This window comes from Balaenoptera ricei, chromosome 17 (assembly GCF_028023285.1).
Source record: "Balaenoptera ricei isolate mBalRic1 chromosome 17, mBalRic1.hap2, whole genome shotgun sequence".
In the NCBI taxonomy this organism is placed as follows: Eukaryota; Metazoa; Chordata; class Mammalia; order Artiodactyla; family Balaenopteridae; genus Balaenoptera; species Balaenoptera ricei.
In genome coordinates, this window is record NC_082655.1 from 2466704 (window position 1) to 2479939 (window position 13236).

At 66.7% G+C, this 13236-nt stretch overlaps 1 protein-coding gene across 1 annotated transcript; it reads right to left on the minus strand.

The window, feature by feature from the left end:
- Window positions 1–931: 931 nt before the first annotated feature.
- PTP4A3 (protein tyrosine phosphatase 4A3) lies at window positions 932–10878 on the minus strand. The gene is made up of 6 exons (XM_059901494.1): window positions 10753–10878; window positions 7152–8060; window positions 4954–5046; window positions 3592–3722; window positions 2905–2979; window positions 932–1142 (listed from the first exon to the last, which is right to left on the minus strand). Exons 2-6 carry the CDS (start codon window positions 7254–7256, stop codon window positions 1025–1027), a joined length of 522 nt encoding a protein of 173 aa, XP_059757477.1. The 5' UTR covers window positions 7257–8060; window positions 10753–10878; the 3' UTR covers window positions 932–1024.
- Between the last annotated feature and the right edge of the window lie 2358 nt (window positions 10879–13236).

The window sequence follows — 13236 nt, forward strand, 5'->3', positions numbered from 1 at the left end:
GGAAGGCGCAGAGCTGAGAGCTGCACACGGGGAGGCTGGGAGCAGGGCAACCCATGCCCCCAGGCAGACCCTGCCCCGCCCACACACACTCTGACCTATCACGGCAGACGCGGTCGGCCACCATCACCAGCTCCCTGCTCCGGGCCTCTAAGGGCACCTGGTGGGGGCAGGGCAGCCACCCCACTGGACACAAGCCCCACGGAATTACCAAGGGACCCACCCTGTGCTGCACAGGTGCAACGCTGGTGACCCGGCCCTGAAACAGCACCATGGCAACCGGGCGGAGCCCGCTCAGGCCACAGCCCTTGTTCTATCTGGGATGGTTCCTGCCCCTAAGCCAGGGAGCGCAGGGACCCGGTGTGGACGCCAGGGGGCGCCCCAGCACAGCCGGCCGGAGGGGCTGCCGGCCCGTCCTGCTCAGGGGCCTCCCGGGGCCCCGCCTGCTCCCTCGAGGCCGCCTGGCCCCCGACCCCACTCTCCAAGCACACACAGCCACAGGGTCCGGTTTTATTGCCTTCGAGTGTCCAGAACATCTGACCGCCCCAGACCAAATAATTTAAGGTGCCAAGAACAGGTCAGGGTGAGGGGCTGCCGAGGAGGGGCCGGGCCCAGTGGTTAAAAAATACACCAGCCCCCAAACAAACGGGCCAAAGAGGAGAGCTGCCCAGGGGCAGGGCACTGGCAGGAGAGCCAGGGGCGCGGGGTGAGGGGGAGATTAGGGGGGAATTAAGCCTCAGAGGGACAGAAGGAGCCGAGGGCGCAGACAGAGACACATAGGACACCGAGGAAGAGACAGAGACGCGGGGCATGTAGACAAAAGGAAGGATGGACCAGACAGTGGTGCAAGCAGACACACACACACACTTGCACGTGCGTGTGGACAGAGACGCAGGGGGACGGTGACAGGAGACAGCAAAGGGCGCGTGGGGCGGGCCGGATCGTTGGTGGCGGGTGTGCCGAGGCGTCTGGAGAGGAGGGAGATGGAGCCCCGCTGAGCCCGAGGCCAGGGCGCCAAGGTCCTGAGCTACATGACACAGCACTTGGTCTTGTGCGCATGTGGGTCCTTGAACCGCAGTCTCTGCTTAGGCCGGTATTTTTCCAGGTAGGTAAGCTGTTTGCTGTTGATGGCTCCACGCCGCTTCCTGGGCAGACGGAACAGGGGTGGGGATCAGGCGGGACCCGGCTCGGCCGCCTGCCCTGCCCCAGGGCCTCGAGGCACCAGAGTCCAGTGGGGCTAGAGCGGGTCCTCGTGGCCAGCAGAGCCCGTCCCACCTCTAGGCCTTTGCCCGGGCTGCTCCTGCTGCCAGGATCACCCTTCCCTCCTCACCTGCAGTCACCGCAGCTGGCCTTCGACTCACCTGGCTATCACCTCCTCCAGGCTGGCTCCCTGACCCCCCCCCCCAAGGCCCCCATGTCTACCTGGGTACCACCTCACGCCCAGGCCCTGGCACCCCAGAGGCCGCAGGGCTGGAGCCTGGGCATCCCGGCTGGCTGGGAGGGGGAGTAGAGGAGGGGGTAGGTGGACCTCCGTTGCCCAGGTGTGAGGGCACCTAGGGCTGCCCACCGGGCGCTTCGGGAGGTCATGTGTCCCCACCCGCCCGTGACCTCAGACGTGGCCACAGACTTGCTCTGGCCAAGGAAACGTGGGCAGGGGAGGAGCAAGCCTGTGCTTCTCTGAGTCGCCGGGTTGGGCCCAGCCCCCCATCACGGGCCTCGCGCCTCAAGCTGGGGAACCGCCACCGCGGTGGGTGCGGGAAGGGCTCTGGTGAAGGCCCGGCCCTCCCCCTGGTGCCCCTTGCATCTGCGCCAAGGCGCAGAGCTGCACACAGGCTCACGGAGAGAAACAGCGTGTGCCCGTGTGCGCGAGTGTGTGCGCGTGTATGAAGGAGTGCCGGGCTCCCGAGGAGGCCTGAGCTCCCACGGGTGCACGCAGGGCTGGCGGGCTGGCTGGTAAACAAGCCCGCCTCTGGGAGAAAGAGGCGGCTGTGCCCTGGGAGCCGCCACTGGGGAGGCAGCACAAGAACACACCCAGGCACAGAGCGCGTGCGTGTCTCTCTCTCTCACACACACACACACACACGTACACACACGCACGCATGCACGCACACGGCGGCTGGGCTGGGGGCGGGCTCGGGCCCAGCGCAGGCCCAGGTTCTCTGCCATCTGCCCCACTGTCCCTGCTGACACCCCAGGACCCTGCACCACCCGGGCTCTGTTCCCAGGAGCAGTGGGGGAGACAGGAGCCCCCCACCCGAGGAGGGGGAGGGGGGAGACCCCCGTGGGGGCTGAGAAGCTGGGGCAGAGGGCCCAGGGGCCAGGGCTTCGGAAGGGCGGCTCCGAAAGACCCCCATGTGTCAGTCGTCCCTGGGGTGTTAGGGAAGGTGGGCAGGGTGCCACAGGAGGCTCCTTTCACAGAGGGGCTGGGCTGGATGGCTTCTGGGGGTCCTTCCTCTCCCAGGTAAGGAGAATGACACCCCACATCAGGAGTGCCGGAGGCTTAAAGAGTTGTTTGCCCCAACTCCCTACGTGGACCTGCTCGTTACTGAACGCAGCCCAGCCTGCCTTGACTGCCGCGCCCCAGGCCGAGGGAGCCGCGGGCCGCGGAGATGGGACCAGCCAGGCCCTCGCTGTAGCCTCTCCTCACTCATACCTCCCAGCCAGGGGAGAAGGCCGCACTCAGGGACCAGTCCTCAGTGAGGGCCAGGCGGCCTGAGCGGTGCGTCGGTACCACAATGCGAGGCTGCACTGGACTGGGGGATGCCTCAGAGGACAGCCCGGGGCCAGGGGGCAGGAGTGCCCACTGGCAGGGCACTGGGCCCCTGCGGGGCGGGGAGCACAGGATACGGGCCCCCTCAACCCGGACCCCTGAGCACTCACCACCGCCCTCCCCCACGGGCCACTCACTGTCGGATGAACTGGATGGCGTCCTCGTACTTCATCCCGCTCTCGATGAGGGCCAGAGCCACGAGGACCGGAGCCCTAGAGCGGACGGCAGAACCAGATCAGCCGAGCCTCTGCTCCCAACCCGTCCCCTGACAGGCCGCCTACTTAAGACACAGAGCAATGCCTTCCCCCTTGGGGCCTGAGGGCTGCCCAGACTCCCCCAGTGCCCTGCTCCTCCCGACCCTGCTGTGTGACCTCAGGTGAGCCAGGCAACCTCTCTGTGCCTCAGGCTCCTTGTGTGTAAATATGTTGGTGAGAGGGTTGAAGGAGGGAGAGCGAAGCGCTGGGCTTAGGTCTGGTTGTGGATAAGAGATTGCCTCTTGGCTATCAACCCCCCTCAGCCAGTCCCTCTACAAACGGGGATTCCACCGCCTGGGTCCTTCAGTGAAACCCAGGCTATTAGCTGGGGGCAGGGCCTTTGTGCCTGCAGAGGGGCGGAGCTGGCAGTTCCTTCCTGCTCAAGTGCACAGTCCCAACCACAGCAGGAGGGAGCAGGGTCAGACTGTGGGAAGGACTTCCTCCCCGCCCAGGTCTGGGAACTTCCAAGGAAGGAGGTCACGTGTGATGTGGGTTCGGCGCCCACATCCGAGAGTGAGCCAGGCCACAGGGTCCCCAGGCTCGAGCCAGCTGCCCCGCCGGCCAGCTCACCGTCCCAGGCCGGCCACACAGTGCACGGCCACACAGCTGCCGGGGTCGTCACAGAACTTGGTCTTCAGCAGGCTCAGCCAGTCCTCCACCACCCTGCCGGGTGGAGGCGCCCCGTCGTCAAACGGCCAGTCCTGCAGAAGGAAGCAGCCCGTGAGGGCCCTCCACACCGGACGGTGGGGCGAGGGGCGCAGGCCGGCCTGCCCACGGGCACCCTGAGAAGCGCAGAGGATGTCGGGAGCCCACGAGGGTGAGGGTCAGGGCACAGGGCCAGGGAGCTCCCCGCTGCAAGGCTCCTCCTCATCCTCTCCGCTCCCTCGGCCGTCCTCTCCTCCAGGAAGCCTCCCCGGAACACCCTGCTCTTTTCCTTGAGGAGCCCCGGGAGCCCTACTCCCCTCCCCATGAGCCCACACTGCGATTCTGGGGTCAAAGCCTGACCCTCACCCAAGCCTGAGAGGTTCTGGGTCAGGAGGCCCAAGGGGTCTGGCCCACACACGTGGCTGACATGTGCCTGTCTGTGTCCCCAGCCCCCAGCACAGCTGCACAGAGCAGGCCGGGCCCAGTGAGGATGGAGACACTGAAGTCCCAGTGGAGCAGACTCAGTGCCGTTTAGTGCATCCACATGCGCCCACCAAGGCTAGGCCCCCGGGTCATCTAATCCTGCTGCCGGACTCCGGATTCAGCAACCCCTGGAGGAAACCGGTCTGCCTGGCTGCTGTAAGTCTAACCCAAATCCTTCCTGCTGCAGTGGGAGGAGTGGGAAAGGCTGCGGACTCCCTGTGCTACGGGCCGCTTTACAGCGTTCACCTGGTGCCTTTCAAGCACCCACGCTCTACAGGTGAGGAAACTGGGGTCACTCAGCGGGGAAGGGGCAGAGGCGGGACTCAGGCAGGCCCGTCTGACCCCGAGGCTCCGACCCTTCCACCACTCTCACCACAGTCGCCTGGCTCGGCGTCCTCCCCAGAGGGCTGGCCCCAGGGCTCTGGTCGAGGCACCGGGAAACCCGTGGCCCATCCCACAGGGCCTGCCGCCTAGACGTCGGTCCCCAGCACCGGGGACCAAGGAAACAGCCCCCAGGGTCCCTCCCCACGGCCTCGGTAGAGCCTCCCCAGGGGCCCGCCAGGTGCCCCCAGCCCCCCCTCCCGGAGGCACCCGCTGCCCAGCGACAGGGCCCCGAACGCCAGGCAGGGAGACAGAGATGCGCCCCTGAGGCAGCCCAGACCCTTAGAGATGAGGCCTGGGCACGAACACGGCGAGGTGGGCGCGGCAGGGGGCACGCAGAGAGGCCACGCGTGCCTGCTTCCCAGTGAGGGGCCCCAGCCACCTCCACCCCCCCGACCCCGCGCAGCAGCACGCAGCCCTCACCACGACGGTGATGCCATCCTTCTCCAGCGGGGCCTTGTCATAGGTCACTTCGCACACACGCACCACGGTGGTGGCCCCGTACTTCTTCAGGTCCTGGCAGGGGGAGGAAGGCAGGGCTGAGCCGGGGCTGTGGGGCTCAGGGCTGCGGACCCCCTGACCAGGCCATGCCCCCCTTGACCAGACAGAAAGGCTGATGCCCAGCGTGAATCCCCAGTGGCCCACTGACTTTCAGGCTCAGTGACTTGCCGAGGGTGGGACAGTCTTTCCTGATGCTCCTGGGGCAACTGTCCCTGGGCCCACCCAGCAGCAGGGAGGGTGTCCCCACCGACCCTCCTGGCCATCGTGGCTACTCAGCCGGGAGCCAGCTTCCTAGCACTACCTCCCTCCTCTCGGGTGCTCAGGACCCCAGATCACATCAGCAATTTCCAGGCAAAGATCCTGGCTCCCCAGGCAGGGGTCGGACACCACCAGCCCACACGTGAGCCCCTGCATGGTCCCGGCTCTGGGCAGCCCTCCCAGCCAGGGTTGCAGGGACAAGTCCAGTCAAGGGGCATAGCCAGACCCCAATCAGGGGCCTTCAGAGTCTCGGCGGGGCAGGCCTCGGGGCGGGGAGGGCAGGCACCTGCCCAGATGGCACCCAGGAGGGAGCCAGGCCCTGCACACCAGCGGGGAAGCCCCGGGCTACCAGGGAGAAGGTCAAGGCAGTTCACAGCCAGGCGTAGGGATATTTATACGCTGGGGTGGAGGGCTCCACTCCATGGGGTCCACGTGCCGGGGCTGCACCCACCCCGACCTGCTCCCAGCAGCTATTTTAGGAGCAGTGAGGAATCAGCTGCTGGACCTTGCTCATCATGTGACGGGGACACTGGACACAGTGAGGACAGCACAGAGCTATTCTGAGAATGCGGGGAGCAGGGGGCGGTGGTGCAGGGCTCTGAGGCCGAAGGGGTACCTCAGATCCCTCTGTGCCTGAAGCCGAGGGTGCTTCCACCCAGCCCAGGGCTGGGCCCTGACCCTCATCACAGACTGAGCGCTGCCCCCGGTCACACACTGAGCCCTGACCCTGGTCACACTCTAAGCCTTGACCCTGGTCACACACTGAGCCCTGCCCCTAGTGACAGACTGAGCTCTGACCCTGGTCCCACACTGAGTCCTGACCCTCATCACACACTGAGCACTGATCCTGGTCACACACTGAGCCCTAATCCTGGGCACACTCAGCCCTGACCCTAATCACAGGCTATACAGGGGGACAGCCCTCCCCTACAGGGTCCCAGCTCAATGTCCAGGGTCCAAGTCCCCCAATGGCAGGGCGCCCACTGCCTCTCTCTATGGAGTTGCTGAAGTCCTCTCGTGCCCAGGTCCCTGTTCAACCATGACAAGCGCTCAAGGGAGCTTTTCTCATGTTGCAGAGGGAATGGCTGGAGGTCTGAGGCCACAAATGGCCCTGCACACAGCCACAGGCTCTGCAAACAGCAAGGAGCACTACAGAGGCCAGTCTCCCGCAGGGGCCATGTGGAGAACCGCAGGCTCCGCAGACACATCTGGCCCCATCTGCTGGGGCCATGAGCAGCACACACCTCAACCTGCTGGCTCTCAGGGTACAGTGGTCACTCTCTCCCGTGGCCGCCTCGGACTCCCGCCCAGCCCCTCCTCACGCAGATATCTGTGGCCTGAAGCCCCCAGCCGGCCTGTTCCAACCCAAGGATTCCCCCACCGCCGGTGGGCTTCCTGCGGCCTGGGCTGGCCATGGAGCTGGCCTTCGTGCCCCAGCCCCCTGCAACCGCCTGTGTCCAGGCTGTTTAAGCAGCCACTCCTCACCTGGGGGACCCTCCCTCCTCCTTCGCTCAGCCTCTGCACAGAGGCCGAACGGCCAGCAAAGGGCTCGGGACTGCCCCGGCCACAGGTGATGTCCTGAGGAGGCGAGGCCCGTTTCTCCTCCTGCCTCTGAACCTGCCTCTGTTCGTGCAGCGTGGACTCCCGCTGCCCACCCTGCAGGCCCCAGCGGGCCCAGCTGATCCCCCCGCAGTCCTCACACCAGCTCTGCAGGAAGGACACCCTCGGGTGCCCCCCGGGGACCCTGTGCCCAGGCTGGCAGCTCCGCTCCCAAGCGCGGTCCTTGGGCCGACAGCTTTGGGGCTCACCCTGCGGCCCTCGGGAGGCCCCCGGCCGCGCGGCCGAATGTGCTGGACACTCACCGCGATGAAGCTGCTGAGGGTGGCGTTGGTGGGGTTGTGCGTGATGAGGAAGCGCATGTTCTTGTAGCTGACCTCCACGGGGGCCGGCCGGTTCATCCGCGCCATGGCTGCGCCCCAAAGGCGGGGCGGCGCCGGGGACGCGGGCGGGAGACGGCCCCGGCAGCGCCCCAGAACCCAAGGAGAACGAGATCCCTGCGCTCGTCCAACAGAGAGAAAGCGCTTCTTTAAAAACCTGCCCCCCACGCCGCGCACAAATATTGTGCAAATACTTGGGAGGGGGGAGGATGCTGCCCGGGTTAACGGGTGGATAATTAAAAAAGAAAACCCAACTCTTTAAAAAACGAAAGGAACGAAAGAGCCCCCCGGAAGTAAAATGGACCAGCCCAAGCTCCTGCCTCTCGGAGCTGGATAATTACAAGGGGGCAAAAGCAAAAATAACGACAACCAAAAACAGTCAGCAAAGAAAACTCGAAAAAGCCCAAAGTGAGTCCGGCCGCTGTGGCCGTGGCCAGCGCTGTCCTGTCGCTGGGGACGCCCCGTCTGCATCCGTGGACAGGTCAACGGCCGCCTTCACTCAAAGGCCCCAAACCCCCAAGGACCAAAGGAAGAATGAACTCGAACTGAACCAACGGGGCGGCCTTGGGGTGGGTGCAGGCGGCTGTGACACGGGGCCTCCGTCACGTTACCCCATCGGGGTACGGCGAGTCCTGGAAGGGGGCAGGGGGCTCAGGCGGCAGAGCCGGCCCCGGGCCGGGCGGCGGGGGCCATGGGCGGGCGAGGGCAATGGTGAGGGCCGGAGGCGCGGGGCCTCAGCAGCAGACGCGGCGGCGATGCAGGCCGCGGCAGCACTCAGGGCGGCCCTCTGCGGCCCTCTCCATAAATCCCGGGCTGGTCAGCGGCAGGCAGCGTCTGGGGAGGAGGGGAGAACAAGAAATGAAAAGGAAAGGGGTCCCTGGGCGCCCCAACTCCCGGGAGGGGTCCCAGCCGGGGTCCCGGCCGGTGCTTCTCCCGGGCCCTGCTGCAAGGCCACGCTGAGCGAGCCACCCTCCCTGGGCCTTGGTTTCCCCATCTGGGAGCACAAGGAAGGACGGCTCCTGCCAGGGCTGACCCAGAGCCCTGAGGTGACAGGACAGCCACCAGGACAGGGTAGAGAGGGACGGAGGGAGGGACACACCCCTCCCCCGGGAGCGTGCTGAACCCCGACACACGGATTTCAGGGCAGTCTGTGGTAACAGAGGCCCAGCCCCCATCCCCTGAGCCCGGGCACCCCAAGATGCCCACCCCCGCCCCGGGACAGTCACCCCCTCCTCTGCAGAACACCGGCCTCTGTGGCATTTCCAAGCCCACACTGCTCTGGGCCAGCCGGTCCTCCGGGAAAGGGGCTCAGGCGGGGAGGCCAAGGCGCCAGAGCACAGCGGGGTGAGGGTGTGGCAGCCTCACTCACAGCCATGCGCCACCTTACGCATCTCTCAAGGGCTCCCCGGGGAAACCTCCGGCTCTGGTCAGCCTCTGCCCTGGGCCACCGTCCACCACTCATCCACAGGGCTGGCCACGCACCGGAGGTAAACAAGCAGCTCTGCCCTCCAGTAGCTCGGAGAAGCAGGGACAGACCACACGGGCCAAAGGGCCAGGGCCGGCCACCAGGTGCTTGCCAAGATGGTAACAGTGCAGGTGGCCAGGAGTGGGGTCCCGCTGTGACAGGGCCTCAAGGAGGGACGCTGCTGGGCCTCAGAGACAGCCATCAAGCACCTCATGCCTGTCTCTCACTCTCTAGGCCCCAAAGGGCCAGGGCCAGGGGCCCAAGCAGGAGCACCCAGCCAGCCTCACTCCCACCCGCACAGACGGGCTGGGAGAACTTGGGCACGTCACCGGCCTCAGTTTCCCCATCTGTACAGTGAGGGGCCAAACGAGATGCTGCCAAGGTCCCTCCGGCACAACCCAGTGGTCAGCAGACCCCCCTGGCCACGGGGCTTGGCCCAATCCCACCTGCTCACCCGGCAGGTCCTCCATCCCCCACGGCAGACAACTCTTACCTCTGCCCCGCCCAGCACCCCCTTCCCCAGCTGCCCACCAGGCCGGCTGGGCCCCTGGAGCCTCAACCTGGGTGCAGACAGGGCCCGCAGCTGGGACCCGGACGCGGCGGAGGGCCTCCAGCGCTGCTCCCAGGCTCACACTCTGCTCCGTGCCTTGTCTAGGAGGGTTACGCGGGCGTCCCCGGGGAGGGGGCAAACGACAGGGAGAAGGGATCCCGCACCATCCCAGAGCGAGCTTCGGCTCCCAGTGCAGGCAAGGAAAGAGCCAGCCGCGGGCGCCCTGAGCAGCACACAAACACCTGCCCCTCCTGGGGCTGCGGGCTGTTCCTGTGTGCGTGTGTGTTTACCAGAAGGAAAGGAGGGCAAAGGCCCAAGGAAGCCACAGGACTACAGGCCTCTCCAAAGGCCTGACCCGCCACCTCACCGCCCATAGCTGCTGGGCACCTGGGGAGACCCCAGGGGCAAGGGCACATGGCCTGGCTCTTCTGCCAGTGTCCCTGGATGGCCCTCAGAGCTGAGGGCCCAGAGCCACCCCACACTGCTGCCCACGTGAGCCTCAAGGGTCACCTGTTGGCAGGGGTCAGGGGTCAGACTGGCTGCGGTCAGAGGGCCCGGCCCTAGATAGAATGGGGTCAGGGTCTGGGCCGAGGTTGGACCAAGATCACTGCCCAGGCCGGGTCGGGGTCTAGCCACACACCCCACTTGTCTCCTCGATGTCTAGGGCCCACACCCCCAGGTGAGAGCAAAGCAGTGAAAGCCCCCTTTCCTGCCCCAGGCAGCCAGGCCTGTGGCTCAACCAGGCCTGTGGCCTCCCGCCCAGGGAGGGGCCCTCCCTCCTAACCACACCCCCTCAGTGAGGTCACTGAGCAGGCCCCCAGGCAGGGCTGACCCAAGTCCACCAGCCACTGCTTCTGGCCGCCACCCCCCATGATGCGGGAGCCCTTCTGGGAGCCCAAGGCCCCTCCCTCTGGCCTTCCTACCACCGGCCCCACGTCACTGCTGGGCTGCGACCCCAGCGGCCTCCACCCAGGCCGGCTCTGAGCCCTCTTCTATGTCCAGAACAGTCCTCCTTTCCAGACCCGTTAGGGGAGGCCCCATCCTGGCCCCTGTCTGCCGATGAATAAACCAGCCAGGGAGAGCTGGAGGGCCTTCTCTGGGCCCTGACCGAGCCAGGCCCCGGGAAGTGCTCCCCGCGGGCGTTCCAATCTCAAGTCCAGGAGGCTCACTCCTGGTGGCACAGCTGGTTGAGAAGCTGGAGTTTGCAAAGGGCTTCGGAGAGCGCCAGCCTCTCTGCACCCGGGACCCTGTATGATATGGGGGGAGGCTGGAGGACCACGGCTCAGTGGGGTCCCAGGAGAGCTAAGGAGGGCGGGCATGGGAGCACCGTGGGCGGGGCTGGGACCAGTGGGCGCGGGCATCCTGTCCCGCGGTGCTCGAGCAGCAGGGCGCGGGGGTGGGGTGGGGGGAAACGGGCGTGGGGCGCTGGTTCCGAGGGATGCGGCCCCCCTCCCCGGGGCGGGGCTGGGGTCCTCCCGGCACGCCCCCCGCCCTCACGCGGTCCGGCTCACCGGCGCGCAGGCGTCCCGCCTCCACCGCCTCCATTCGCGCGGGGCCGGGCAGGGCCGGGACGCGGCGGCCGAGACCCAGTGCGCGGGGCGCGCCGGCCTCCCCACGGATGCTCCGCGGCCAGGCTGCCGGGGGCTATTTATAGCGCCCGGGCATCACGTGGGCGGCGTGGCCGGTGACCGGCGAGCGACCCGGCTTGTAGTGGCTCCCACACCTGCCGCCTAAATATAACCACGACCCGGCCCGCGCGCAGGGGCAAACAAAGGGGCGGCGGAGGGCCGAGCCGGGAGAGGAAACGCCGCGGAGGAAGGGGAAACGCAAGGGCGGGGGCGCTGTTCGCGCACCCCGCCTTCCTCCCGCCGTGCTCCGGCGCCCTCCTGAACCCTCTGGGGCTCCCCATGGCCCTCCTTCTCCAAGGAAGGATTCGCTCTGCGGAGAGGGGGCGGCGCCAGGTCATGAGGAGCTCAGCGTAGAGCCAGGCTCCTGGCGGGGACCTCAGCACAAGCCAAGGCCCAGAGGGCGAGCTCCCTACGTTGCAAATGGGAAGGAGGGTGCCTGTGGCCCAGGTGAGTTCCCGAGGGTGACACCCACAGGATGGTGGCCGACCACCTGGTCTGGCCCTGAAGCCCTCCTGCTCAGAGCCCTGCCCAGCTCTCCAGCCTCAAACCCGGGGGCCCCTCCACTGTGTGCCCCCTTCGTGGCCCAGGCAGCTCTTGCCAGACGCTGCTGTCCCTCACTGAATCCTCACCACACCCCTGGGCTGGTGCTGTCATCCCGCCCCTCCCCCCTCCCCCTCCCTCCCCTCCCCCCGTATGCAGGTGAGGAAACCGAAGCACCGGCACACACAGGGAGCGGTCTCCACATCCCGCTCATCCTCCAATGCTCAGTGCAGACGCCCCCTCCCCACAAGGCCCTCTGTGATGGGAAGCCCTCCCTGGGTCCGGGCCTGCCCCCACCAGCAGGGTCCTGGCTTCACCTCCTGGAAGCACCATGTCAGGAACACGAGTGCTCCCCAGCCTGTGAGCCCCGAGAGTGCAGCCTGGCGCCGCAGTCAACCCTGTACCTGCCCCGGCCCACGCGGAGGCCCTCGGAAGGGGGTGGAGCAGGGTGGGGAGAGCCCCCAGCACACAGGGTCCCCAGAGGCCTTGCCTCGCTGGGAACCCGGCTCTGAGCCCAGCTCCCAGACAGCCAGCCTGGCCCCTGCAATCATCGGTCAGCGCCGCAGGGGCGGGGTGGGAGGAACTGGCCAGGGGCCCAGCCCAGAGCACGGCCCCCTCCCAGGCTCTCCCCACACACATACCCAGAGTGTCAGCCATGCCGGGACCCGCACTCTTCCCACCCTCAGCCGGGCAAGCAGGCAGAGGAGGTGAGGACAGGACAGCTGTGTACAGGGCAGAAAGGCCCGCCGGAGCCCCCTCCCAGCCAAGCCAGGTGGCCTGCCCACCGGCTCACAGCAAGGGCTCCTCCACCCAGAACCAAGGTGGGCTCGGGCCAGGACTCCCACTCCAGTGCTCGTGGGTCCCCACTTCCGGCAGCCTCTTCCTAAAGGCCAGCTCTGGGCGCTCAGGGCCCCACCACTCTCCCACCTTGACCACTTTCTGAGAGTCTGTCCCCTCAGACACCATGCTGGACACTGTGTCCCATGAACAAGACACGTCGGCCACACTGTATTAATAAAACAGCAGCTCAGAGGGGTCGAGGGACTTGCCCAAGGAAACAGAAGAACCAAAGTTGGGCTGAGTTTTGCTGGGCCCCAGAGACCCTGCTCATCCTGACCCTGGCCCTCTGGGAGAGAGGAGCCCTGGGCAAGCTGCTTCTACCACCCCACATTGCATCCTCATCCGTACAAGGTGAAAGGTCCCATCAGGCTCTGTGACACTGCACCCAGGACCCAGAGCCCACCATGCTGCTGAGGCTGCACACCTGGGCCCCGGCACCCTGTCCACCCTCGCCTGGGGCACCCGCTCTGGCCAGGCCTGGGGGGCACCTGCTGCAGCTGGCACAGTCCCAAGCCCTTCAGAGAAGTCTATTTTTATCAAGGCAGGAGCCGTTCCTGGAACCCTCCCAGACGAGCCCAAGTCCACACTCTGCTCGGGGGCCGGGAGGGGAGACCCCACAGGCCAAGTCCACGCTGATCCCCCAGGAAATCTTCCCAGAACCCTCCTGCCTCTGGACCCGTGGGACCGAGGGTCCAGCCCCGATCGCTGACCAAGCTCCACCGCCTCCCCTCCCACCCCACCCCCCTCCCTGCAGCCACATGCCCTTCAGAGCAGAGTCCTGGCCCCAGGGTAGGTGTGTCCTGAAGGAGGGGCTCAGAGTCTGTCGACTCCACCCACCTCCAGCACAGGGCCTGGCACCAGGAGGGCTCCCCACTTGTTGTGGAAGGAACAAGTGACCCAACGTTCTGGGCAGAGGTCCAGATCCGGGAACCATCCAGAACCCATCACAGGATCCCAGCCCCTGAAGTCCAGAGGAAACTCAAAGGT